Source organism: Falco rusticolus, chromosome 3 (assembly GCF_015220075.1).
Source record: "Falco rusticolus isolate bFalRus1 chromosome 3, bFalRus1.pri, whole genome shotgun sequence".
In the NCBI taxonomy this organism is placed as follows: domain Eukaryota; kingdom Metazoa; phylum Chordata; class Aves; order Falconiformes; family Falconidae; genus Falco; species Falco rusticolus.
Genome location: NC_051189.1, coordinates 3,499,958 through 3,527,258, shown reverse-complemented (window position 1 = coordinate 3,527,258; position 27,301 = coordinate 3,499,958). Strand labels below are relative to the sequence as shown.

The following is a 27,301-nucleotide window of genomic DNA, read 5'->3' as shown; positions in this document are numbered from 1 at the left end:
TTCCATTTAAAGGTACCGCACACAGATCCAGTAATTTTCTGTTTAGTCTCATTAACCGTTTGGTTCTCCTTGAGCTTATCTTATTGTGCTCCAGCTTGACATATTTATGGTGCCTGTTTCTTTCCCAAAGGCCATGCTTTTTAACTGTTTATAAGGATTTAACTAACATCCTCTGTTTTTCAAATCCTTGTTTTTCACTATAGATATTTACATTTTTTTCTCTCTTTTTCTTTTTTAAAGTAAATAATTATTGTATCACCATCATCTTGTCCTGTAAGTCCTCGGTGTTTGCATCAGCCTCTTATTTTTAGTCATAAAGACATTATAAACCCTTCAGTGCAAGGGAGACTTTTATTACACACATATAAACCAGCAAATATTATACTGGAGCCAAGCATTTCCACTGCTTACTTCATTAATGTACACAGCAACAATGATGATAAATTGATTAGCCGTACAATGGAAAGTAATTCAGAGTAACAGGCTAAATTTAAAATTGAAAAAAGGAATCTGATTATTAGCACAAACTCCTTAAAAAGACATTGATCAGGATGTGGCACAGTCTCCCAGGAAAAGCAGTAAAACAGCTATCATTTATGTCCTTTATGGTCAGACTGGATAATATTCTGTGTGGAACAATCAATCCTGAATTAGCCCAATGGGAACGGACAGTGATTTTCATCTGTAATTTCAATTTCAAAGATGGATAGAGTGTATTTCTTTGTACAGAAAAAGCAGAAGTTTGGGGAGAGAGTTTCATACACCTCCTGAGACAGCAGAGATTTGGCTGGAATCAGAAGAGCAGAGGGCAGGAGCAGGAAGAAAAAAATTATGGAGATGCCAGAAGGGCTTTCTATTCAGACACAGCTGGATCAATCATTGGTCTACTCAGACCACCTGGAAACCTTTGCAGAAATCTCCTGCAAATGTTCTGATAACAGCATCGAGTTGATCAGGGATCAGACCTTGGACTTTTTGTCTAAACGATGAGATAAACAAGAAGTAATGAGAAATGAATGCAGGGGCTCAGGCTGAAGAAAACAGAGACTAAAAAAACAATAGACTGGCCAAGAATGTAAATCACATGAGAAAAGATAGGGAAAAAAATATTTAAGCTACAGTCAGGCAAAGGAGAAAACAGGGGATAAAGACAATCACATCAAGGTAAAGCACTAGAAGCATAAAGCAGCCTTGCTTGAAATGGTGAGACAGTTAGGAAAAGAATAGCTGCAATATGCGTTTCTCAGGTCTTTTTAGCTATCCCTATTTACATGGAGGTTAATCCAGCCCTTCTAGCGGAATAAAAAGATATCGACAAAGAAGATGGACGTCTGGCTGTCAGGACCACAGTACAATTAATAAGAATAAATATACTTTTACCTGCAGAACATGGAGAACCTTGTTTGGGCCTGTTGATGAGCAGCTACAGTTTGGTACCTGAAAAAAAGATCAGATAGGTGTAGATGTAGATGTATCTTGTAGATGTCCAGCTAGTCCAACCCTCCACATATGACTAGGGACATGGCCCCAGCAGCTACCTACCACCACAGAAGATATGCTTAAGACAGTACTAGGAAAGAGCAAAGTATCTGCAGGTTATAATGAGACATGTTATAAATCTCAAGCACCATTGCAACTAAAGTCTCCGTGTGATTTAACTTTTGCCAACTCACCAATAATGAATCTGGAGGGGTATGGTTTTTGTGTCAGCTCGTACAGTCCCAGAGTCTTTCTGTATGTGTATGAAATTTGAAAGGGGATGGGTGCTTGTGAGTCTCTGCGTGAACATTAATGAAGTACTCAAATGCATTGGATGAGGGTTCATCTTCACTTCAGTGTGCCCTGGCTGGCCACCAGCCAGCACTGTGGGCATCTTCAACTGGTAAATTGCAGAAAGCAGGAGAAAGTTTGAACAAGTGAGCATATGCTTGTGCTTGTTAGCAGTTTTAGGTAAGAACACAGATGCTCTTCTTCTAATTACTTGAGTATGATATCTTGCTCGCATTAAGAATAATGGGCATCAGCTAATAGTTTCAAAAGGCAACACAATAGCATGGCAAACAGAAGAAGGGGCAATTTTTACAGCCTTTTGCTTTATCAAAACACAGAATGAGATGTGGTCCAGTGAGCCCACTGAAGAAGAAGCTGTCATATCTAAAATGAGACATCACTATACCAGCTATAAGTAGCACTGCAGTAGTATGACAGTCTAGGAACATCAGCCCATCTCCTGAGTATACCATATAAACTGTACCAGACATCAGATTCCTCCAGGCATTAAGACTGCAAATGACAGCATTATATTAGGGCAAGGAGGAAGCTATCCAGAGCTATCTTACAAAACTGCACTATTAAACTGAAAGAAGTCACAGCACAACAGAGGAAAACCAGAGTGACATTGTGTCAGAAAGCTCTTGGCTTTGCAGGGTCTCAGCCAGTCCTTAAACAGAGGGAAACAGTAAGGTCATGCCCCACACCGAAGGATGAGTGAAGGTATCCAGGGATTTATAAGGCTGGTGACTCTCCTACATTCTGCACATATCCCTGAAGAAGAGTATTACAAAATTAAAATATTAGCACTGCCATCTCTGGAAAGCATGAAAAGAAATGTGGCATGGAGGGATTTCTGTGGCCAAACTGCACATCAGCCTGACCAGTGACCTAGAGCTCTGAGCTGTGCTGTGAGTCAGACAGTGCAGGGACGTGGACATCACCCTGAGCAACCTGCTTTAGCTGACCCTGCTTGGAGCAGGGAGGTCAGATGAGATGATTTCCAGAGGTCCTGTCCAACAACAGTGATTCTGTGATTCTGGGTTATTTCCATCCCTAAATTCCAGGGAAGCTTCCAAATTACTGGCTTGGCTTTATTTATTTATGTATTTGTGTGGTTTTATCCGTGGCATGGGAACCGTCTCTTAGGAATATATATTTTTTTAAATTGTGACTTTACTTTGATATGAACTGAAGACAAATACCAGGAACTTAACAGATTTGGGAAACCAAAGTTAATTTTTTTGATAGCTTCAATTCATACGCACTTTGTGAGCCAAAGTACATGATGTTTAATTAACCTTTCAATTCAGTGAGAAGTTTCTTGATCAAAGACTTTGGGAGCTGTTCTTCAGTGTAACACTTCCACATTTGTGAATACGATTGAAAGCAACTGCTGCAAAAAGCACAGCGCCTGCTTCATGGTAGCCTGCACTCACACAAAGACTGGAGTACTGTAGTGAGACAGAAACAGAGAGAACGAGCTAGTTAAGAAGATTATGGTGTTAAGTGTTTGATTTTGAAATACACAGAAAGGTATCATTTACTGACACGCAGAAATGCAGGACAAACCACAGAACTGCATTGCAGTGTGGAGCAGGGTTGTTACAGAAGCAGCTGAAATCAATGCTAAAAGCAATAGGAAGCCTGGCACTGGAACATGAAATTCTGGCAAAGTTTGAGCACTCCCAATCTGATGATTAGTCCAGGATGCTACAGATGGTCTTTAACAGTGATTAAAGACTACAGATAGACACTTGGAAACTGGGAAGATTTTAAAATCCTCATGCCGGTCCAATGACCAAGAGCTACTCACTAAAGCATTAGGCATGAGTAGCAAGGGAGAAGCCAAGGAGCAGCCACTTGTAATGCGAACCCAGGGATGGTTTGGTGCAACAGTTGAGCTGATATATGAGGTGGCAGTCACCAGGGCTTATCAGATGATTGGGACCTGCCCGTGCAATGTCCCAAGATATGTCTCTTTATAGAGCCATCTGAGAGGGGTTTTGTATTCAAATCTTGACATATGTATATCAGGGAGGGTTTATTTTAAAGGACAGCGATTGTTTAGCAGTGAGGTAAGTATGGCCTACACCTGTTATAGATCAGCTTCAGTTTATAGTGATAATGATCTACAGTGTAGATTGAACAGTCTGTGAGTTCAAAATAAAATGTGGTGTGGAAGCGTACAGACGTGGGATGATACCAGGGTCCCAGACTGTAAAAACAAATCTTAAAGATCAGGCAGTGGTCACTGCAGAAGCACAGCTCTACGTTACTAAGGTAAAACCAGTTTTGGAGATAACAAGAACAGAAAAACTGAATAATGAGCATAATCAGAAGAAAACATGTTAAGAAAACGTATTAAAATAAATCCCAGCGATTCAAAACTGAGGAAGAAGCATCAGCATGAAAATCACATACCTCCCAGAAGACATGGTGAAGAAAGCTCCACCACAAACATCATACTACTTGTGGCAGACATCTCAGGACACTGACAACATATCACAACCCAAGTCCCAGTCTTCCTGAGTAAGGCTGAAATGGTCAGCTATAGAAGCCATATAAAAAGTGGTGTATTGTTTTATAACTATTTTATATATAATATTTTATTATCTATATAGAATTTTTATATATATATATATAACTATTTTAACAGCATTATTGAGATTTCTCTGTATTAATTTGGACTATCCATGCATAATTTTATGATTGGACTAATTGTTTGGACTATAAGATTATGAAAACCTCAACTGGACTAACAGTAGCTTCATATAGCTCCATACCTACGTGAGGTACACTCCACTCTTGCCCATAGCAAGACTCTGAGTGTGACCGCTTAGATGTCCATCATAAATCTGAAGAAGCACCAATTAGCATTCTGGTTCCTACTTTTCTAATTCAATGGTCTTCACATATGAGACTTGTCAGTGAAGCAGTGGTCTGGAAGGAGACTGTATGGGGGATTAAACCTGACCTGTCTGTTGTGGGGAACAGGGATATATTGCACGCAGTCTTAGCTAGCAAAAAATTACCTGTGGAGACATACTATTGATATTTCTGGCTACCTTCTGGTCTAGTCTATTATCTACCACAAAAGTGGGAACATTAGCAAAGGAAAATGCCCTTGGCTCCACTTTTCTTCTTGGTCTGCTTGCAAGCTTCCCAACTTTTGGTTGCAGCAACATTTAGACAGGAGCAAAAATTAAAAAAGGGAACAGAATTAGCTTCCCTTCCTTGTGCAAGCAGTTAAAGAAGACAAAGCCCACATAAACAATTGTCCTGGACTTGAGAACAAAATCATTGTATAAATTATAATTGTTAATATAATTATTGTATATAGGTGTAGGAGTCACCCAGCCTTCTTTCCTACAGACAGTAACAAATTTGTAATTTAGCATTCCACATGCAACAGATGCAGCTGACATTATTTCTCATTTTCATGAGAATAGAGGACTCTGATCGGATTTGTCACCGATGTCTACAATGGTGCAAATGGAAGGCAGAATACAGAACAGGTCTGCTCTGATGAGCTTCTGCTTACATAAGGGATGTTGTTTGAAGGCAGTGAGATCTGAAGGTGCCTCCAAAAATTATGTATAATTTTCTTTATTGTATGAAAGCAACCCATAAGCTGATTACCCCCATCTCCATTGTATTTCAGACTTCAGTGTAATTTGCCTTTTGCTACTCCTTTATTCCTCACATATACTTTAGAACAAGATTGTGTTTATTTTTTCTTTTGAAAACTTAAATCCTCTTTTTCTTTTTTTTGTAACGTCTTTTGCAAAAGCCTTTCCTTTTTCCACATAATCTTTCCAGAGCTATACCCACTTGTGCCTGAGGCAATTTCTGAATATTTTGTTTTCAAAGGCAGGTGAAAAGACAGGACTGAGCATTGACATGAGAGCCTCAAACATGGCTGGACTATTGCTGCCCTGCGTGTGTGCATACAAGAGCATGCGAGAGAGAGCATGTGTTATCGTACAAGAGGAAGTGGTCTACTGCTGATGGTTGCGAAACTGCTGAGAGGAGTCCGGTATATCCTTCAGCAACCCCACGCACTGCTTTGGAGATGTTGACTGCTGTCTTCATAATATTTTTCAGACGTTTTTAAGTCTACATTTTTTTAAAAAAAGATTCATGTTAACATACACAAGATGGGGTTCCCAAAAGGATTCGGTGATGTATGGGCATGTCTTGAAGATTTTTGTTTGACTCCCAATCCCAAAAGTCCGCTCCAAGCTCTGTTTTAGGAGGATTTAAAACATTAATACATCATGTTGACTGACTCTTAGCCCCATGAGCTGCTCTCATGAGAAAGAACAATTGATTAAACTAACTACTTGGGTATTTCCATCTTTCTTTTAAGTATTGAAAACTCCCAGCCCTGGCAATTCCCTGCCAAACTATAAGCGCATATCTCTTGTCCCGTCACCTTGGTGCAGCTCAGTGGACTTCAGACAAACAACAGCAAAGCACATCAGGGATAAAAAAGGACAGAATTTCAAATTAAAAAGTAAATCAATAGCCCATTTTCACAGGGATTGAAGGACTTGTCCTATGGACTGTGTTGTCTTTGGAAAGGATCCTGACAGTAAATAGAAAGTCCTGTAGCAGGAAGCTAACTGTCTCTTTTAAACAACCAGTTCCCATAGTGCTGTGCTTAAATCATCATGTTAATAGCCAAATGAAGTTTTTTGGATGATGTGTTGTTGGGTTTTTTTTTTCCTGGAAAAGTAATATTTCCTATTTTTAATGCTTTTTTAAAGTGACACTAGGACTGCTGAATCTTTCCAGCCATTAACCATCACTGTCTGTAAATATCTATCCTGCTTAAGAAAGTTAAGACCTGCTTTATAGTGTGGCGAGTCATTCTGGTCTTTCTGGGAGGGTGAAGCCCTAGGAGCCTTCAGGAGCATCAACTACTCATTAGAGGTAGGGCTGGCCCAGGAATTTTCAGGACATGCTGGTGGCCACCTTGACCACTGGAAGGTCTGACGTTGATGAACTAACCTTGCATGAGCCAGCAGCTGCACATTCAGGTCCTGGAACTGTTCTTGCTCTTCACGCTGGGGTGTGTGGACTGAAGTTGTCCTTAGGAACTGGTGCTTCTGTGAAATTTTCATTCCCATTTTGTCTCATACAATGTCCACGAACAACAGTACCATTAGTCTGAATTTTCCCATATTCATAAGCAGACAGAAGAAACATGCAGTTAAGCAAGTTCCTATGCAGAGGCATAATTTGGGGAATATTAAGGGTCCTGTCTGCACTGTCCCACATTGTTTGGATGGATGTGGTTAGTCATGGTTATTGCTGGAAGTCAATGCTTATCTGCCACTACTCAGAGGTACTTGCAGCTCCCCAGCTTCCATCCCTATGGCAGGGCAATCTTGCTACCCAGTGATAGGAAATGTGGATACCAGAGCAGGAATTATGATTATTTGCTTACAGGGCAGATTTATTTACAGGGCAGATGACTAACCTTTCAGAATACTTTCAAATGACAGATCTTTCAGAATAAATAGCATAGGGGGGAAACATCATTTATCTCCTTGTAAAACACTCCTCTACAAAAACAATAAAGTCTGCAGATTAAGACCATGGACTCTTCAAACCAGAAGAGAGAGGGCACTGGCCTGCCCAGTGACACCGGGGGCACCAGCCATCATCCTGGGTTGTATAACTCAGTTCTTTCCTGGTACAATCCCATCATGATCAGCAGTCCAGGCTGCACAGATCACACTTTGAATAGCACAGAGCTTTAATCTTCATCTTTCCAAACTCAGCACTGCTATAACCTTTGTCTCTGCTGACAGAAGAGTTTCTATCCCCAGCCCCTCTGATGATATGTCTTGCCTTACTGAATCCAACAATATGAGGAAATATTTTGGGGCACTGGCACTGGGCTGTCTGTGCTGCTGAAGTGATGGAAGGCTCCCTCAAATACTTTTGGTCCATGACAACCAGCACCCTCCCAAATGATTCCTGGGCACAGGCTGGCACTTAGGACTTGCCAGGAACCACACAAATGGGTAGACTGAATGCAGTCACCCTCTTTAGCAGGCTAGTACACTTTATTATCACAGACATGGAGTGCACCATGCATGCTGGCATCAGTATGAAAGAATGTACCCAAGCATGTTTAATTTATTTGTATAGATTAAATTCCAGAATGTTCCTAGAGTTCTCAACGTTTCGTTGCTGGTTATCTGGAACTGAACTGATCTGTTCCTGTTGGTCCTGATAAAAGCCCAACCCCCCTAGCTGTTCAATGCAGAAATGAAAAATAAATAGGTTCAGGACCCATTCTGTGGCTACAGTACAGCAACTGGTTGACAGAAATTGTGAATAGTTTGCTTGCCACAGTAGAATGGCTTAGAAAAACACCAGAGACAATACTACTGCAAACATGACATTCATCAGTACATCTGATGAGAGGCTGCAAATAAGCAGTGACGTTGCCAAGCATCTGTCAGTGGATATAGGGAGGTATTGGCCAAATGGGAAACATCTGCATCTTCTCTAGACAAGAATCAGTGGAAAAAATGAAAAAGTCTGGAAATCAGGCTTGTCTTTTAAAAAGACTCATGGGTGTGAGGGAGCATAGAGCAAAGCATCTGTGTGCTGTCAGAAGATCCATGTAATTCTGATGACCTCACCATGGGACTATATTATGGGAAAGCAAAACCTGGAGATGGCAGGCCACAGGAAGAGGACAATGCAGAAGAGCTGAGCATAAGTGACAGTGAAGGGTAGCTAAGCAGTACCAAACAAACACAGCCAAACAGTACTGCAAACTGTTGCTGGTTTAAGAACTTGTTGGAAGGAACAAGCCTAAACTCAGATACTTATCTTGCTACAGTGGTGCTATCAGGTAACAGGGATCCACATGTCATGCCTTCAATGGGTGCTTCCTTCCATAAGGGCTGTTGTCAGGCACAAGGAGCTCTTAGGATGCAATTGGAGTAAGCCAAGTACTAGGAGGCTGGTATCCTTAGCTGGGTAGTTTCAGTTGTCATGGTGGAGACATGGTGTAAATCTGTTCTCCTCTCCCTGCCTTTCACTCCTTACCTCCAGGATACCCAACCCTGCTGTTGTTTGACAGTTGGTCACAGAATCCACTCTCCACGCTACATCTCTGTTAACTCAACTAATTCAGTCTGTATCTGCATTGCTGTCATCTGCCAGATCTGGTAGACTAGGCTCTCTCTTGGCTTTTGTTGCTCACCCATTTTGCCTTGTTCCCTTTTGGCACATAGCTGGGAGTGCTGTCAGTGGACCAGGATTGGGACTGTTAAAGTCTCTGATAAGAGTGTACTAAGACTTGCTGCACTTTCAGCATGAACTTATGAAGGTTATTCTACTCTGTGCAATGAACACCTATAGTCAGTGTATCTGCCTGGGTAACACCAAAGGCTTGACATGGCTTAAAGCACCTTTTGCTCCACATACCTCACCGTAGGCTACCACCCTTCCTTGGACTTAAGCACCCAATCATGCACTGGAATATGGACATAACATAAATGACTGGGCTTTTAGAAACCAAATATACCCAGAAACTGCATCACTGATTCTGATGAATTTCTACTTAGATGCTGAAACACAAATGTGGGGGCATTATTTTAGGAATCAACACCTTAACTGTGGAGCAAGCATGATTTGAAGATTGTGGGTCCACATTCTCCTGTGAAAAGATAGCAAAGACAAGATGAAAGACAAGCAGGGCACAGAAGAGAAGGAAAAAGAATGAAAGGATGGAAAAGGTGCATGGTAGGTGAAAGGTGGAGGAAGGGGATTCTTTAAAGATGGGTTCTTGAAGTAAGGATACTCCTCTCTTTAAAGAAACAAGAAGAATATAACACATTCACATTTGCTTTTTTTGGCATACAGAACCTGTTCAGTCCATAAGTGACTGCAGTAATGCTGACTCTAATCTCCCTCTTCTTATCTCTCTGTAGGATTTCTAAGCCTTTCAGTCGTCCTGAGCAAGCAAGGCACCGGGTCTCTGCATCTCTGCACACCCTGCCACAGCAGCTTGAACACTGCAGAGCAAACAGATCTCATCAGGAGGAGGAGACACTTCTCAGGGATGATAAAACAACGAGCAAAGCAAGAATTGCCGGGCCAGCTGGTAAGTGTGGAAGTGATGGGCTTCTTATTGATTGTACAGGAGTCTTGCTTAGACACATGGCTGGAAATTTTCACCTTTGAAAACATTACTCTGAGAAAGCTGAAAAGAGAGCAGAAGCCAGTGCTGATAAGAAGGGATCAATGCAGACCATGGATGGAATGTTATTAATAAGTGATAAGACTGAACTTGGGAGCTAATCAAATAAAAAAGACATTTTCTAGTTGGGCCATTGCACAGGCACTTGATTGCCGTAGTAATGGCAATGCAGAGATTAGAAACAATGAACTGTACAGCAAAAACTGGCTGAAAATCTCTCCTCATGGAAGCATCTATTTAAAAGAACGGTTAAAAGAGAACAATTTTCTAGAAGAGATATATTTGAGGATATTTAACAGGGGTGATGAACAGGAACCAGTGATCTTTGGAGCACTTAAAAATTGAAATTAATGCTGGCAAAAGATGCCAGATAAGCTTACACACTCAATTCTCCTAGTTACTACTAGCAGGGTGACAATTCCACGCAGCTGGAAACTGAATGTCTAGGCTCTACAAATTTCTTCACCTGCAGGGATCATCTCCCATTATGCAGTATGGTTATTCAGTCTTTGGCATCTTTCTCTGAAGCATCACTTGATGTAAGCTTTAGAGGAAGAGGCCTGTAGCTGGGAATGAAAAGGAAGTATTTTCCCTAGCTTCATTGCATCCCCAACAATGCCTAGTCTTCCTATCCAGTCCTCTAGGATGGCTGCAAAACCTGGGAGACCTCTACTAATCTCTATGTATAAAAAAAGGATGGAAGCACAACTTTTCTGTATCCTTTCTTACTACATTTCTTAGGTTTTTTTCTATAAGTAAAGCATGTTTATAGCTTTTCATGACATATTTGTCTTTTCTGTTGAAAGCTCCAGTGTCTTCTGATAGATTAGAAAATTGCTACTACTAAAATAGACTAGCTTATACAGTCACTTAGGTAACTCTAAAGCCAAGCTACTAATAACAACCACCATCCGCTTTTCACTACTGGGGAAAGGTTACATGAGACTTTTAAGCCTGATTTGCCTAATTTCCTTAAGGAGATCTCAAAGATCCAAGAATTGAATGAGGAAATTAATGGGAGGCAGATAAGAATGCTGGTCTTATCTCTACAATAGGAAGAAGCAGCTACGGGGGGAAAATCCCACAAGAAGGGTATTAGACACAGGGAATTTGTAAGGTTGGGGTCCTACTGGGTAGTTTTCCAAATGAAGAATGTAATTCAGATGCCTGTTGGAGAAATGGGGAAAGAGCTGCCATTTCTATTCTAGTTTCAGCAGTGCTAGTCATGCTGGTTTCCCAGTGCATCGGTACTATAGAATTCGAAGAGCACACAAAAAACTATGAGAGGCCTGAGGTACAATGCTGAGAGTGAATCTGTGTTTTGCACAGCGTATAGGTCATGTCCTCTACCTGAACTATGCAAACCTTCCATAGCTCATGAGGATAAAGAAACTCATCAGGACCATGTTGTGAAATGAAACCTGCACATCCGTGATGCAGGGTGCTCGGTAGCTTTGCAGGTGTGTGGTACCATGTAACTTCTTAGATGAGTCCAGAGCAACTGGCTGTGCAATGATGACAATATTTTGGGAATCTTTCCTCACCATCTGACAGAACAGACCGTAGACCAGAACCACCACCACCACTCCCCATCCAGCCACCCACTTTCCAATCAGCACCTTATTTTTATGAGATGATGATGTGATGTTAGCCTTAAGACCATGGAGACATTTATTTAGTCCCTGTTCAACATGGGAACCACACCAAGAGAGGTTACGTTTGCTTTTGCTCCTGAGTCTGAGCACTTGGAGATTTAAGAGCTGAAATCCATGCTAATTCCCTCGGGTTTTTTGTAATCTGCCTTGAAGGACTGGACCAAATGTCCTGCAAGGACCAAGAGGGCTTGATTTGTCATTACTTCAAACAAGTAAATATATGCGACTTAAGCCCAGCTGTGGTCTGATATGGCAAGAGGAACTAAAACCCCTGTGTGATTAGTATACAGTTTATACATATCTCCAGTACCCAAGGTGTTGTTCATTGCTCTGAAATGGCTAAAGATCATCTTGAATGCTGCTGCTCACCTTCTCTGATTCCCTTTAATCCCTACACCCTTGCTTCAACCCTTCCTGGGAAGGAAATGCTTAAAAACAACCCCAACCAGGGGCTTTACTGAGGGTAATAAGACACGAATGGTACCAACTATGTAACCAAAGCAGCAACACACATACCATCCAGATGCTAAATGAGACATGTAGACAGTATGGTGAGTTGGGCAGGATGGAAAATAAGTAATAGTTCAGACCTGAAGTAGACCCTTTAAGGAGATAGTTTATCAAGGTAATTAATGACAGTAGCCCCAGAAAACATCCTTGGTCTATGACATACATCTTCTCAGGTGAGGAACCTAACCAGAGGTACAGTCCAGAGCCATGGAGGAGACAGAGAGCAGAAGTAGGACTCTTCTTTCTGCCACTTGATCAGATGATAATGTTAAGGAAAAAATCTTATTTCAGTGAAGACTCCTTTTCATATGTATGATGTACCTTTCTGACTCATTCTAGGTTTCTCCATTCCTCTATTTTTTTCCACCAGAAACAAAACTGTCAGGAAGGACAGCCAGCACATGACTCCATTGAATGTGGACCCCTTCCCCTAAAAACGTTCCTAGAGGTGGGGAATGAACAGCCAATGCTACTCTACGACCAATGCTCTGCAATGTCTGTTCACATGTATTTGCCCTTTTAGCTACCTTTCTGGGTTATTTATTAGATATGTTAATAGCACCTAAAGCCATCTGGAGAAGATGATATTTAGTTATTATTCAAGGCTATAAGGAACAAAAGAAAATGTATCAGAAGACAATTAGAGAGCTCCCTTTCTGTCCCTTGAGCTGTTAAGAAAGTGCTATGTACTAATAGGTTTAACTTCCCTTCCTATTATGCTCTGATAGGATTTACCTTTCAAAGCACCCTGACAAGATAAGACGATAGGCTGCTGAACTGTAATAAGTGACACGGGTACACAGAAAATGTGTTTGTGTTTCAAGACACACCAACCTGATGGCTAAGGTAGGCCACTGTACCTCTCATCAGAGAAAACAAAAATTGTTCCAAGTCTTACAGAAAAAGCCTCCTTCACAAGTGAATTGCAAGGATGATGAACAGAAGTTGTGGTGAGAGAGAGCAAGGGGAGCCACAGTTCTGAGGAGACGTTCAAAAGGTCCAAGAGCTAAGAGCACGCTAAGGTGCTAAGAGGTGCTAAGAGCAGGCATCTGGGTAGTCTGGGGTTTTCTGGAGATAGTGCTGTTATTGGTGACTATGCTGAACATAAAACTGTTGGTATAGACAGAGATACTTTATCAAAGACAAAAGGCTCATCCTACTGAAACTAATGAGTGCACAATTCTATTAATGAGGAAAACTTGGTATTTTTCCAGAAGATCAGGAGGAGGCAAGGCTCTACTAAGACTTGAATTTGAGGCCTTGCATGGAATTCAGAAAGGGGATAGGTTTCATATTCACACTTCCCCACTTGTGAGCAAGCTTGACGGAACTGTTTGCATGTATGTACTGACTCACATGTACAGGTGTTTGCATTGGATCCTCAGCTAAAGGACATATATAATGGCCAAGAGGTATATGGGTGGGAGGCTTCGTTGTTCTTTAGCCATACACAAAACCGTGTGAAGACTGCATGCAATCTGTAAAATTGTTGTTGCAAATTTGGAAAAGCCCCCATCTTTATTCTGCCTTTGTTGAAATCAAGGGCAGGGTCATCATTGATTGTAAAAGGTGCAGGATCAAGGCCTTCTAGGATCTGGAGGGATTTTCCAGGGTGTACCTCTGTGTTCCAGTATAGGCATCCAGCTTCCAATAATACTGAAGATTTCCTTATTGGTTTACTTGTAACACCCACTAAAGTGAACAGAAACACTCCTAATGAGAGCTGAATTTCTGAGTTCAGTGCTACAGTCCTGAAGGCAGAAAAATAATAGTTTGTTAGGAGGGTCTTCAAAACACATGGGTGGTATTCACGAACTTGACTGGTGGTACACATTATACTGGAGAAGGCTGTGTCGCCTTAGCTCTAGCTTTAGACTATGCTCTACGGTGTTGTGGTTTAACCCCAGCCAGTAATTAAGTACCACACAGCTGCTTGCTCACTCCCCCCTCACCCAGAGGGATGGGGAGGAGAATCGAGAAGCAATGTAAAACTCAAGGGCTGAGATAAAAACAATTTAATAATTGGAAATAAAATAAAAATGAAAGAGCAATAATAATAATAATAATAACAATAACAGTTATAATGAAAAAGAGAGGGAAGGGAAGGAATGAAATCCAAAGTGAAGGGACACAAGAAACCAAGTGATGCACAGTACAGCTGCTCACCGCCCACTCACTGATGCCCAGCCAGTCCCTGAGCTGAGATCCACAGGCCCTGGCTGACCCCCCCCCAGTTTATATACCAAGCATGACATCCCATGGTATGGCATACCTCTCTGGCTGGTTTGGGTCAGCTGTCCTGGCTGTGTCCCCTCCCAATTCTTTGTGCCCCTCCAGCCATCTTGCTGGCAAGGCCTGAGAAACTGAAGAGTCCTTGAGTTAATATAAACATCTCATAGCAACCACTAAAACCATCAGTGTGCTATCAGCATTATTCTCATCCTAAATCCAAAACACAGCACTAGGTACTAAGAAGAAAATTAATTCTATCCCAGCCAAAACCAGGACATACAGAAAAGTTGGAATTGCCTCCATGCCCAGCTGCTCATGTAGCAGGAGAAGAGATCCTTGTGAATTTGAGGAGAACAGCTTACCTGGAGAAGCACGAGGCTGCCTTAATCCTGGCATTGTGACAGAAAGTTGCTATTTTTCCAGGCTTTGTTTGTTCTTTGGAGTGAAATGTGTTTAATTCTCAGGAGAAAAGCTATTTTCTTTTCCTTCCTAACTGGTAATGGTAATAAACAAGAGGAAAATAAATAAAACAGAGGGAGGTGAGTACAATTGTCAAAATTCTCAGGGAGCTGGCAAGACCAGATTCAGAAAGTCCACAGTGAAATGAATGGAACCCTCTCCCACGTGCACACTTGGACTAATGGGAGCATCTGCAAGTAAGGGTGTACTATTAATTGGCAGAATCACTCTAATGGCACTAATATGTAAACATTCAGATGTTCTCAGGCTTGGTAGAATAAGTACTCCTTATTCCAATAACTGTACATGGTTCCTTGTAAGTCAGGAGACAAAGGGTGGAGCCAGCGCTGTAGTTGCAATGAGCTTTTATCTGTATCAAAATTGGTTCTTTTTGTCCAGGAGTTGAGCACAGAGTCAAGGTGAAGCAAAGGGTCTATTTACATTTCCAGATTAAGTAAAGTCAAATGCTAAGTGTTGAATCAAAAAAGCAACTCTTGACTGATGGACTAGAAAATGCTCAAAAGCACACAAGTGCTATGATATCATACCTCATGGTTCAGAGGAAATGAAAACTGCTGCTGGACATTCAATGGTACATTAAGTGTCTCCAGGACACTACCAGTGATCCATGTGGCCAGGAACAGCAAGTTCTGCATGAGATAATTATTCTAAGATTTCAAAACAGGACCCGCTGCAATTAATGCAGCACCAGCACTTGTGTCCTACATGTCAAAGAAAGGACACAAGAAATGCAGTGAAGGATCCATCAAGTCTTCAATGACCTTTTAGTAATGAGCTAGGTAGTGTAATACAGCTTAGCTCCCTGGGTTCCTAAGGATGGAGGGAAATTGCTTGGCACAGTTCAGTTAGAGATGTGTTGCTTTTTTTCAGACCCACAAACATTAAAGGCAAATATATCTGCAGAGGTATTTGCACCCATAAAGCTGCGTGGGAAAAACAACCCCAACAAACCAAAAAAACAACCCCGAAAAGAATAACAATAAAACCCACCACCACCTTTCTTTATGCTGGGATCAGGAAGTGATACAAGATCTTGAAACCTGACCCAAGGGGCTCTCAAAAGCCTCTGCCCTTCCCAAAAACATTGGCTGAATGTTGAGCCTGAAACAAAACCAGAAAGGCAATTAGCTCTCATGAACTCTGTATGCCACAGGGACAAAATTCCGAAAGGGTTTTTAGCTCCTCATAGCACACTGCTTGGCTTAGTACTTTGAGTTTAACAGGACCATCTGGTTGGAGCCCTGAGTGTAATGCAGTTATGTGCCTAAGTTTTATTATTACATCTTTACACCCTCCACCCCCCTCGCCAAGGAACCTACCTGCTTATATTATGGACTCTACACTGCAGGAAACACAAAATTGCCCAGCTGGCTGTAGCTAGACCGAGAGGCTGCAAGGAGGAAATGGGATAAGAATTTAATTCTCAGTAGTTCACGGATAAACTATCTCCAGTTTTCTTCAGCTGGGACAAATTGCTTGGAGAAGGTATTACAGTGTAACTTATCTGCCAAAGCTCTCCCAATATGCTTTAACCATTCCAGAACAACTCCTTTATACAAAGGCATGAAGGAATCTTTGTGTTTGGATTATCTTCTCCAAATAGGGGAATTAGTCAGAAATTGCTATTCTGGTTGATTCCATTTGAATCTTTAGAAAGCTGCTTTACCCCATAGATCCAAAGTAGAACCTGTTTCATAGTAAATATAAAGTGAAATAATGGTGAGAGCAGTGAGACCCAGTAGAGTTGTTAAATCGTTTATACCCCAGGTCAGCCTGGTTTTGAGAGGTTTAAACGATGCACAGCAGGCAATCCCACCCTTTAAGTCAAAGGAAACGAATTTGTTCACTCTAAGTCACAGTGTCTGGGAAGACTGGGATCTACCTTCTTAGTTTTTTTGAAGAGGTGTTCTCTTGCCAGAGAATGTTTTTCCTTAGTTGTGGATATTTTTCCCATTTTTCATTCAGCAAGCAGTGGTACAGATTTTGGCAATGTCACCATGTAATCATGCTTTATTTCAATGGGTAGACTTGAATGGGCTTTGCTCCTATGGTAACAGATTTTTCGCTGCAGTTTTTCTTAGCTTTTTGAAGATGCCATTAACCACTGTTCCCATCAGCCTGGGTCTCTATGTGACTTGGGCTATCCAAGACTGGATCTCAAAAGTGTCAAGGTTACACCAGGCAAAGGAAAGGAGAGTGAGTGACTGGGAAAATGAGATCAATCTTTTTCATCTTTTCCCTAATCCTGGACTAAGCAGAGGACAAAGCAGCCCAGCAGAGCTTATAGGAGCTAAATGGCTGCTGCAAATTTTGCCAGTCTCAATGGTCCCTTGTGGAGGATCATGCGAGCGGGATCCTTTCTGCCCCATCCTGGTTCCTCTCTGTGGCAATATGCCCTTTGCTCAAAAGTGAGTAAAGGTCTCACTGTGCCAGCCGCCACAGGGATCTACAGCTGCTTCTTGAAGACATTATCTCTAGGGCTATGTCAGCAAACCAGGTGGAGTTACAGCTAAGATTTTGGCAATATCTGCAACTCTGGGCTTGTGTTTAAGGTCACATTTCTGTAGCTGTGCTTGCTTTCATTTAATCTTGTTTGCTCTGACGTCAATGCAAATGCAGCAGCAAGCCCATGCTGTTACACGCTCTATCATTATGTTTTTTCTCTCTTAAATCATGACTAGCTTCTTACGATTGAGTTAGATTTACTATGGAGAGGGGCAGGTTGTTTTAACAGTGCAGTAGCTACTGTGTTGGCATATTCTATCCAAATACCGAGTGTCTGCACTTCATAATTCTGTTCGATTGATTCTTGTTATAACAGCCAAAAAGCTGAGTTCACTGTGAGCTGTGTGTGCCTGTATCCTGGTGCAATTCAGACCTGAATGCTAATGTATTAGTCCTGCCTATTTTATACATAAACAATTTATTACCTTCATATGAATTAAATTTTCATGACATAGATTAATGCATTCTGCCTACCATCTGGAACGTCCTACAGTGGTCTCCAAATGGTGCAGGGATCCACATGTCATTGAAATGGAGCCCTTCGCAGAGCAGAGCACAGAAGCTGAGTTACACTGCACAACTTTAGGGCCATTGGGTAGCATGGAATAAATCATCGACCTGTTGAAACTAGAGGTAAACCTAGGTTGGAAGAGGATATAGTGATTTTCTTGAGCGCACAGCAAATTTAACAAACTCCCAAATCTTGCAAAATATCTAAAGGGCATCCCTTGATTGCAAGGCATAGAGATGTTCAGTGACTTGTCTGTGGCTGTGGAGCAAGTCCATAGAAATGTAGTAACAGTTCCTCCATCCCCTGCGTGCCCACTGCACTGCTCTATAAAGCAGCCTCTGTTTGAAGAGCAAAAGGGAGAAGAGTCAGATAATAGGCTTGAGGATAAAAGAAGTGACATCAAAATCTTTCAACATCCATGTCATTACTGGATCAGAGGATGGGCTGTCGTTGACTCTTCTGGCCTTAGACGCTACAGCATTCATCAAGAAAATTGTAAGTTTTCAGGGAATTGGAAAGCTGTGGACTTTCAGGTCATGTTTAATCATTTTTTACAAAGAAGCTCTATTTGTAATACCCCTGCTGTCAAAGCATCAGTGGATTAACAGGACTAGCAGGTAATTCTGCTTTAACATCAATACTGGTATAACACTATATGCTGCCTACAGCTTAATAGGAACATTTGAAAAATGTATTTGTGGAGTGACAGTATGAAGTAAGTAATAGCTGTAGAATGTGGGTAAGAAAATTATCACAAAGGGCAGAACAAATATTCAGGCCTTTTCCCAGCCATTAAAGGGATGGAGTCTTCTTTGCAGGCTCCAGTCCACTGCTGGCTCCCTAGTCTGAGTTTCCCTCCTTTACCTCTAGCCACTGGAGCCACAAATTCCTTGCAGTGAGACATGATCACCTGGAAGATGAGTCAACCCACCACCTAAAGTACTGTCTGAAGTACCTATTTTCAGAGAAGGTGAGCTGGTCATCCTCCGTTCCTATTGAGGGTGCCCTAGACATCCAGCTCAGACTGGACTCCTAACAGTTGAAGAGAGCAGAGCTTACTCCTGTCCATTGTGCACAGTCTTCAAATAGCTCAGAAATGTGTTCTTGAAGGCACTCCTACTACAGGGAATCCTCTGGTCTGATGAGACTACACCTGAATCAACCCATTGGGAGCCTGCCCTGACTAAAACATGAGGCAAGCCTGGGCAAGAAACAATCTCAACCCCTTCTGTTGGAGCTGTGGAGATGCAAATGTGCTGTAGGAAGGGGTAAGGAAGTGAGAAAGGAGCTTTTAGCCTTGTAACTGGACATTCAGGGAAATTTTAATACTGAAGCCTCTTTATATTAAATTGACTTTGTCAAAGGGCACCTCCAAGGATGCCCTTACTGCCAGCCTGTGTAGTCATGCCAGTTTTTCATTTCTGGCCTAACTGGTCTAACAAAGCAAAAAGGAATAATGCTGTGGAGAGATGGGGTATGGGGGCTTGAAGGTCTGTCTTTTAAGTAGTTAATTTCCTAGCCTATATGTTTTCAGAAAAGGTAATGGCACTGCTGACACCTTCTTTTCAGAAGACAGGGATCCTCATTCTTCCATTCTGAATGAAATATTGCAGGGGATTGCTGAGAAAACATGCTTGTCTCCCTGGGTATTTCTGAGTGCAATGGATGAGTGGCACCCAGAGAACAGGCAGATTGAATGATAGCAGAGTTGCTCGCACTGCCTCCAAGGTGCTGGTCTCTGTTATCAGTTGGGATAGTGCAGGGTACCAAATTAGTTCCTAGACACGAGCTTCCACTGTATCAGATAGCTCCATCTTTCTGGATTTTACAGTGCCAAGCTCTAAATTAAGAAAAACCAGCAAGGAAAGGGCTCAGTCTCTTTATCTTTTCAGGTTCTGCTCATGCTGCTATCTTTGTGGGCATGTAATGTAAGCAGGAGTTGGTAGTTAGCAGGGGATATTGCATTTTTCATTTCTGCTTCACTCCACTCACAGCAGTGAGAAGATTTAGGCCAGTGCTGTAAGTCACACACACACATACACCCCAGTCAACATGGGTCCAACTGCAGGTGCAGACTTTTACTTCTCATACAGTCTTGTTGAAATGGCCAGGATTTCCAGGTGCTCAGGACTTTGGGAAATCAATCTCCTTACTCTGACAGCTGAGGCTAAGATTTTTGAAGCTGAACTGAGGATTTTGAGTTATGAGTTAGATCCTTAAATAAATTGGCTGAATTTAAGAAGTGCAAAGCCAGTGCTACTGTTGAAAAACAGGTCATTTATTTATATCTTAAATCTGGATTTAGAAATCTAATATTAGTTGCTCATTGTTAACAAATCTTTGTCTTGGTCTAAGTTAGGAATGATGTCCCTATTTAGATGTGGAAGTTGGAAAAGTTAGCTTACGTGACTTTACTTGTCATCACAGACTGCCAATAGTCCAGGACTAGAGTTCTACACCTTCCCTTCCTTCTTGCATTATCGCAAAACCCTACAAGATGCTTCCCAAGACTTAGGTTGTTCCATAAAGCTTGGCAGTCATATGGGAAGTCTGGAGACTCCATGATTTGCAGATTGGGTGTGCCTGCAAGGGCAGGTCTGCTGCAGGTTTCCTAGAACTCAGGCTGCTCTCCTTGTGTATTCAGGGAGGAGCTGTTAAAGCAATGATAACATTAGGAATGAGAGTGCGCCAACTTGTATGAAATGGTGCAATTCCTCTTAAGATCCCCCAGGGTTTATGAACAAATTTTAAATATGTTTTCATGAAACATTCCTTTACATTAACGATTGCAAATACAAAGTCATGTCCAAAACCTTCTCTCACCTACAAAATAAAACCTGTAATGTAAAACCCAGTCCTCTATGAAGCAAAACTTGTAATTAGGATTTGTAAAATCCTACAAAATGTAAAGAATTTGGCAGAGCATCATTGAGAAAAATGTTGTATACATGTTTAGCATTACTTGACATAATTTTCAAGTAATTATAGATTTTTTCATGTTTATTCAACAGATATCACCTTCTGTAGAGCATTTTTTTTTCTAAAAAATAAGTTCTCTGGAATTGAACCATTTTAGGGAAATAACATAATTCTGCTTCACCTGTCACTGTGTAACTTGTACTGTATAGTATAGTTATATCTAAAATGCTCCTATGGGTTACAAGAGTGAATCAGTACCAGTTTACAGGGGGGAAACGGAGTTACAGAGAGACAAAACATCTTCCCTGCTATCACATGAATAACTTGTGGAAGATAAGGGATTTGAAATGGGTTCCCTGATACTGGGCTGGTGTTCAGGCCATTCAACTGTCTTTCCTTTGTTCTGTTTTGATACTCTTCTTGCTGTTGTTGTTTTAAGATACCAAGTAGTGCAATGGAAAGGGAATTGTGGCAGAACGACACCATCGCTGGATCCTGCTCTGAGGAGACTCAGCAGGGACTTGTGTGAAGTCCCCTCACTCACTCCACCTTGGTAGCTGGCTGTTTTGGGATCAACGACAGCTATGTGTGATGTTAGCACTGTCTTCAGTACTGCTGATTAGACACTGTTACATTTTAGCTTCACCAGCCCGATGGACCACCTGACTTCCTAGGACCCACTGACTCACAGTATTGTTTTTTTAAATTTTTTCTGGTACAGCAAATGATGATGTAAATATCTGACATTGCAGGTGTGATCTTTATGCCAGCTGACAAAAGCTGACAGGACACTGCGAGGCTGGAGGTTTAAGGAATTTCTGAGAGTTATTCGGATTTGGGGATTTGGGCTGTTTGCTGCGTTGTCCATTCACAGTGACCTGAGCTATTTAATGTATATGCAGAAGCTGCAGTGGAAGAAAAGCCATTCATTCCTGGATGTTTAAACTGAATCGTTTCTCTCCCCTGTTGAATGACAGCACGTGTAATGGATGTCCATGTGACAGAGGGCTTTTCAGTAGCAGAGTTTCAGGCATCACACAGAGAATTAAGGCACACTGAAGGCTTGGTGTTTATTTTGGAGCTGAACCCAAAAACCCTGCACTCTGGGGACAAGCTTTCAACCAGATAAGCCGAAGGATTTGATCTGTGAACTTCCTTTCTTAGGTATTTCTGTCCTCCCCTTTGAAACACAGCAATCAGTTGATACACGTGATGATGGGAAGGAAAAGCATCTGAGTTGTGTAACATCTGCTTATCACTACAGATTATCCTGTAGCAATGAGATTAAAGCTTTTCCTCATGTAGGAATAGCTTGGGATTTAGAGTTGGGTTTTGTTTTGGTTTTTATTGTTGTGGGCTTTTTTCTTCTTATGTAATGTACTATAAATTTGGTTTCATCGAGCAAGGAGAGGAAACTTCACAAGTGTGACTGAGAAAATGGGGTTCCTTAAAGGAAGTGGACATTTTTAAAGGATTCCTTTCAACCATGACATATCTATAATTATATATGCTATAATCCCAGTATTGCCTCCTGGTGGTTATGTCCACAATAGGACTGAAATGGGGAAGCATTATGGAGCCATACAGGGAAGTGACTTCCATAAAATAGTGGTTTCATCACTTGTGTAACAACAGAGGCTGAGGACCAAGACTGGAAAGGAACCTCAGCTCAATTTCTTCTCTTGACCTAGTCATCAAGTTGGTGAACAAGGTTTCAAAACGGCATAAAAATTTCCTAAGACTGTATTGCAAATCTCACTTTCTGCCTATACGCCAATTGTCTATACGCTCTGCAATGAGCAGACTCCTGAAACTGAAATGAAGTAAAAAGAGCAGAAGCACCTCTCTCTGAGGACCATCCAGTCTGAGCACTAAGACAGCTTAAGTAGAGAGCCATTGGATTGCTGTTTATGGGGGACACCAGCTTTCCTACATGTGAGGCCACTCTGTGCTAATTTGCCACTGGTCTACAGTGTATGCAATAAATTTAGTAAAATAGCAATAAAGTACTGTAACCCTTCTGTCTCTGCCCTTCCACTACTCAGCAGTTTATATCAGAAGAATCAGCAAGCTGAGACCAGGAAGGAAAGTATTTAAATTATATGAAGGTTTAGGTTTCTGAATAAAGACTGGTGGTCCCTTTGATAATACCTCTATCGTAATACTTTGATCCAGAGAGCTTGAAGCAGTCATTCTTTGTATGAGTGTCTCTTTGACTGCAAAGGGAATTTTAGGCACAGAGCAATTACCTACACAAGATTGGGCCAATTACTTAATTAATTTTTAAGTAGGAGTATATGCATAGCAGATGGACATTTTGAGAAGGTACTGAGTAATGTGTGCAGGGTAACAGAGGATGCAGCTTATCTTGCACATTAGTTTTGGATGGGTTTTAAGTGTATTAACATCAGAACTCCAATAGGATTTAGGTGGTGTGTAAAATTTCTCCACACCTTCTTAACCTGGCTGAATTTTACTCAGACGAATGCAGCACAGAATGATCCAATCACTTAATCACTCCTGTCTGAAAGTAGCATGAAAACAAAGAATAGCCACAGCTAGAAAGAGGCATTGTCTAGGCACGTTGACCTATAGGCTTGGATAGGTGGCTGGGTTTTAGCTGGATACTCACTTTTTTAAGGCAGCTAAAAGGCTTTTCAACCAAGATCTTTTCAAAAGTTATAGTTTGTAGGCACTATATTGTTCATCTTTTCTTACTTTCCATTCCCATACCTCACTTTGCATTGGAGCTTTCATTCTGTCTCATTGCTTTATGTGCCTGCATTTTAGGACAAGGGTTTATTTATGTTTATTTTTTTTCACTTCACATTTAAAGAGCTATAGGCAGCCTTAAGTGTTTTCCTGGAACACAGCAAGACACAGCAAGGGCAAGAGGAGTATCCTTTTTATTTACTAATAATGATGTAATGATACTAAGCTCAGGGGCTTAAAAAAAAAAATAAAATCCCATCAATATCAGTGAACAGGAATTACCAACGCAGGTTTGGTTAGGTCAGATGAGAGGAGCTGTGAAGTAAAATAGCTCACGTTCTCTGTATGTCAGAGGAAAAACAAGGTAATACTATCATTTCAGAAAATATATTTATGATAATAAGGTCCAGAAGTCCAAGATACAGTCAGGAATATTGCTCTTGACTGTCCCATAAAATGTATAGTCTGTACAAGAAACAGAGTAGGAATGGAAAAGAAACCTTAGGGAAGAGGACTTACTCCTTTAGGCAGGAGCAGGGATACAGCCCATCTCCCGATGACACCCATGAAGCCTGTAATTGCCTACACAGCACTAGAGTTGAACAGCAAAGCTCTGTTTACAATGAGGTACTTATATTTTTGATGAAAATGAGGACTTTTTCCCAACCATGACATAAACTTTCTGTGAACAAGGTGAAGAAACGAACTCCAGGTTTGCCACATCTGCCTTTAGCAGTTCCTTTAGCACCTCAGAAGTCTTGCTTTTGAAACTGAACAATATCCACAGTATTATGAACACCATCTAGGCCTATTTAAGGGTATTTTTCTATTGACACAAGCAGAATCATCACTGGCTTAATTGTCTGTCTTTCATGGAAAAGTACCTTGTGGAATCAGGCAGAATTTTGGCAGAAATTAAGATACTTGCCCTCCCCTATCAAGCATATGTCAGTATACGCTCAGGAGTGTGCTGGATGATCACTCTCAGCAGAAATGCCCATCACTTCAAATGTCAGAGGAAAAGGGAAGGACCCACACCTGAGCCTCAGGTAGGAGCTGCCCCAAGCTAACATTAATTCTCTGGTATTTTCCATGTGTTGTGGAGGTCCTAACCTTCCTTGAAATTAATGACTGCAGGTTACAGGCTGGTGCTGCTCACTGCTTAGAAAGGACACACAGTATTTGGGACAGAGTAGGAGAAAGAATGGCAGTGCTGTTTGAGATGCACCAGTGACTCTCAGGGAGGAGACAAGCACTGATTCCTCAGTTGTCAGGCTTATTTATTCTCTAGACACGGAGACTAAATTTGCCCTTTATTTTAGATTAGCCTGGAGTAAGACAAAATATGGAGCACAGTACTTAGGATTTATAGTTATGAGGAGTATGCTTCAAGGGACACTAAGCTTGCACTTCTGTCAAACTCCTGAACATCATAATAAAACCCAACCATGATTAATACAATGTACGATAGTGATCCCCACATTTGTTTGCTTTCTTTAAGGGTGCTCCAATGGCTGAAGAAAAGCCCAAGTATAACTGCACTGTTAGTGAAGTCACCATTGTGAACCTGCAGCCTGAGAAAAATCCCATTCTCATCTTGCCGGGAGGGAAGCCAGGAAGTGAACATAGAAACCTTGGTTTCCAACCTCCTTCTCCAAGGATTTCAGAGAAAACACTATCTAAGGGAGAGAAAAAATTGTGGCCAGAAAAGGTGAAAAAAGAAGGAGCTTTGTCTCCCAGCCTGCATCGTGCAAATGAGATGTGTAGCACAGAGAACATCACCCTGAAGAGGCCAGTGAAGCTGGCCCCTCTGGAGATCCCTCTGGAAGTAAAAGAAGCCCAGCTCCAAAGGATTATGAGCATCCAGAGAGAAGCCCAAATGGCTGCTCAGAAACTGACGGTAATCAGCTCCATCAGCAATGAACCCCATGTGAAAAGGGTAAAGAATCTGACTCAGGGGGAGTTAGAAAACCTTCAAAAGATAAAGCTGAGTGAGAAGGCTTCTCTGGAGAATAAAAATGATGCCCTACCCCCTAAAAGCAGCAAACCCCTGGGAGAAATTCAAATTATTTTGCCTCCAGAGACAACCTCTAAGCTGACTAAACAACCAGGTGTTGAAGAGGCTCCCAAGACACTCCATAAGCCATTAATCCCCACTCTCCAGGTATCTGACATGCATGAAGAGTCTAACAGACCTGACAACACCCCTGATCCTTGCCCAAATGCTTCTCGGCGCCGATTCAGAGTAAGGCACATGAAAGAGCCCCAGGAAGACTATGGGAAAGCTAAACCCTTAAAAGTCATGGATGCAAGTGTGGGAGAAGGCAAGCAGAAATCTCCAGGTCAACGAACACAAAAAACCCTTAGTGATGCAAGCAAGCTCATTGAAAATGTGGCCAGAAAGCAGAAGGAACGAGGAGCAAAGCAAACAGAAATGGATGAAGCCTCTTTTATGAGGAGGCAGACTACTCGAAGGATGGCCTTGGGAGACATCGTGCAGGTGGATGAAGACTGAAATCATGCGTCATGTAATGCATAGGAGATCTAGACACAACAGCTACCCAGTAAAATATTTTAGACCGACTGCTTAGACAGCAGTCTTCAGAAGAGTGTCTGGAGATATTAGTAGACCACACAGTGAAAATAAGTTAATATTGTTGAACAACTCTGTAATTTCTGAGATGCTCAAACAAGTGGGTCATAGGGCAAATGTCCTCCAACTCGCCTAACAATAGAAAGGACCCAGCTACAGTCCTGAGTCCAGCATGGAATACAACTTTATGAGATGCTTATGGACCATGCAGGAAAAATCTGGATGTGGACTGGGTGGAGAGACCAAGAGAAAACCAGGAACCTAGAAAATACTGTACCTAGGGCAAGACAAAAGGAAACAACATTATTTGCTCATGAGAATACAGCCCTCCCACTTTCAGCTGTGGCAAGTTTGTTTCAGAAGGACAAGACTAAGATATTCTTCATATCTATCGTTGGCAGAACAAAAAGTAATTAGCTTAAGATTTAGCAAGAGACATTTAAGTCAGAAAAGGAGAACTACTTTTAAGGACAATAAACACTGAAGAACGCTGTTTACAGAGATGGGAATCTCTGCTACTGAAATTTTAAATAACACATTAGACAAACACCTGTCAAGGATGATTTCAGACGAGTTAATCATTCAGACACAAGGGCCAGATGATCTGTAATGTCCCTCAACCTCTATTTTCTTATATTGTATGGTCTGTCTTTTCAGTTGTCCACTTGCAGAGCTACTAAGCAAGCCATGTAGTACAAAAGTGTACAATAAACGCAACTTTTCACCGAGTCTTCTTCATTGTCTTACAGCTAGTGTCAAGGTGTTAACTGTATCCTTCAGAAGGCAGTATCTATTAAATGACGGCTGTTTCTTGATTTCTTCAGACCTACTTATGCTCGTTCCCTCCCAATGTCTTGGTAAAGGGAGGAACAGTTAATCCTTATATTTTCATTGTCTTGTCTCAAAAAGCTCTGTCTTTCACTTTTTACCTGTTCACCTTTGGTCACCTTTTAAAATCATCATCATCTTTTGAAAACTGAATATTATTTTTATGTATAATTGTCGTGGTTTAACCCCGGCCGGCAACCAAGCACCACACAGCCACTTGCTCACTCGCCCCACCCCAGTGGGATGGAAAGGAGGATCGGAAAGGAATGTAAAACTCAAGGGTTGAGATAAGAACAATTTAATAGGTAAAGCAAAAGCTGCACATGCAGGCAACGCAAAGCAAAGAATTCATC

At 41.5% G+C, this 27,301-nt stretch overlaps 1 protein-coding gene across 1 annotated transcript; it reads left to right on the top strand.

The window, feature by feature from the left end:
- Window positions 1-9,749: 9,749 nt before the first annotated feature.
- Window positions 9,750-26,849, top strand: LOC119145530. Its single transcript, XM_037382093.1, has 2 exons — window positions 9,750-9,907; window positions 25,029-26,849. Exons 1-2 carry the CDS (start codon window positions 9,866-9,868, stop codon window positions 26,040-26,042), a joined length of 1,056 nt encoding a protein of 351 aa, XP_037237990.1. The 5' UTR covers window positions 9,750-9,865; the 3' UTR covers window positions 26,043-26,849.
- The last annotated feature ends 452 nt before the right edge of the window (window positions 26,850-27,301 follow it).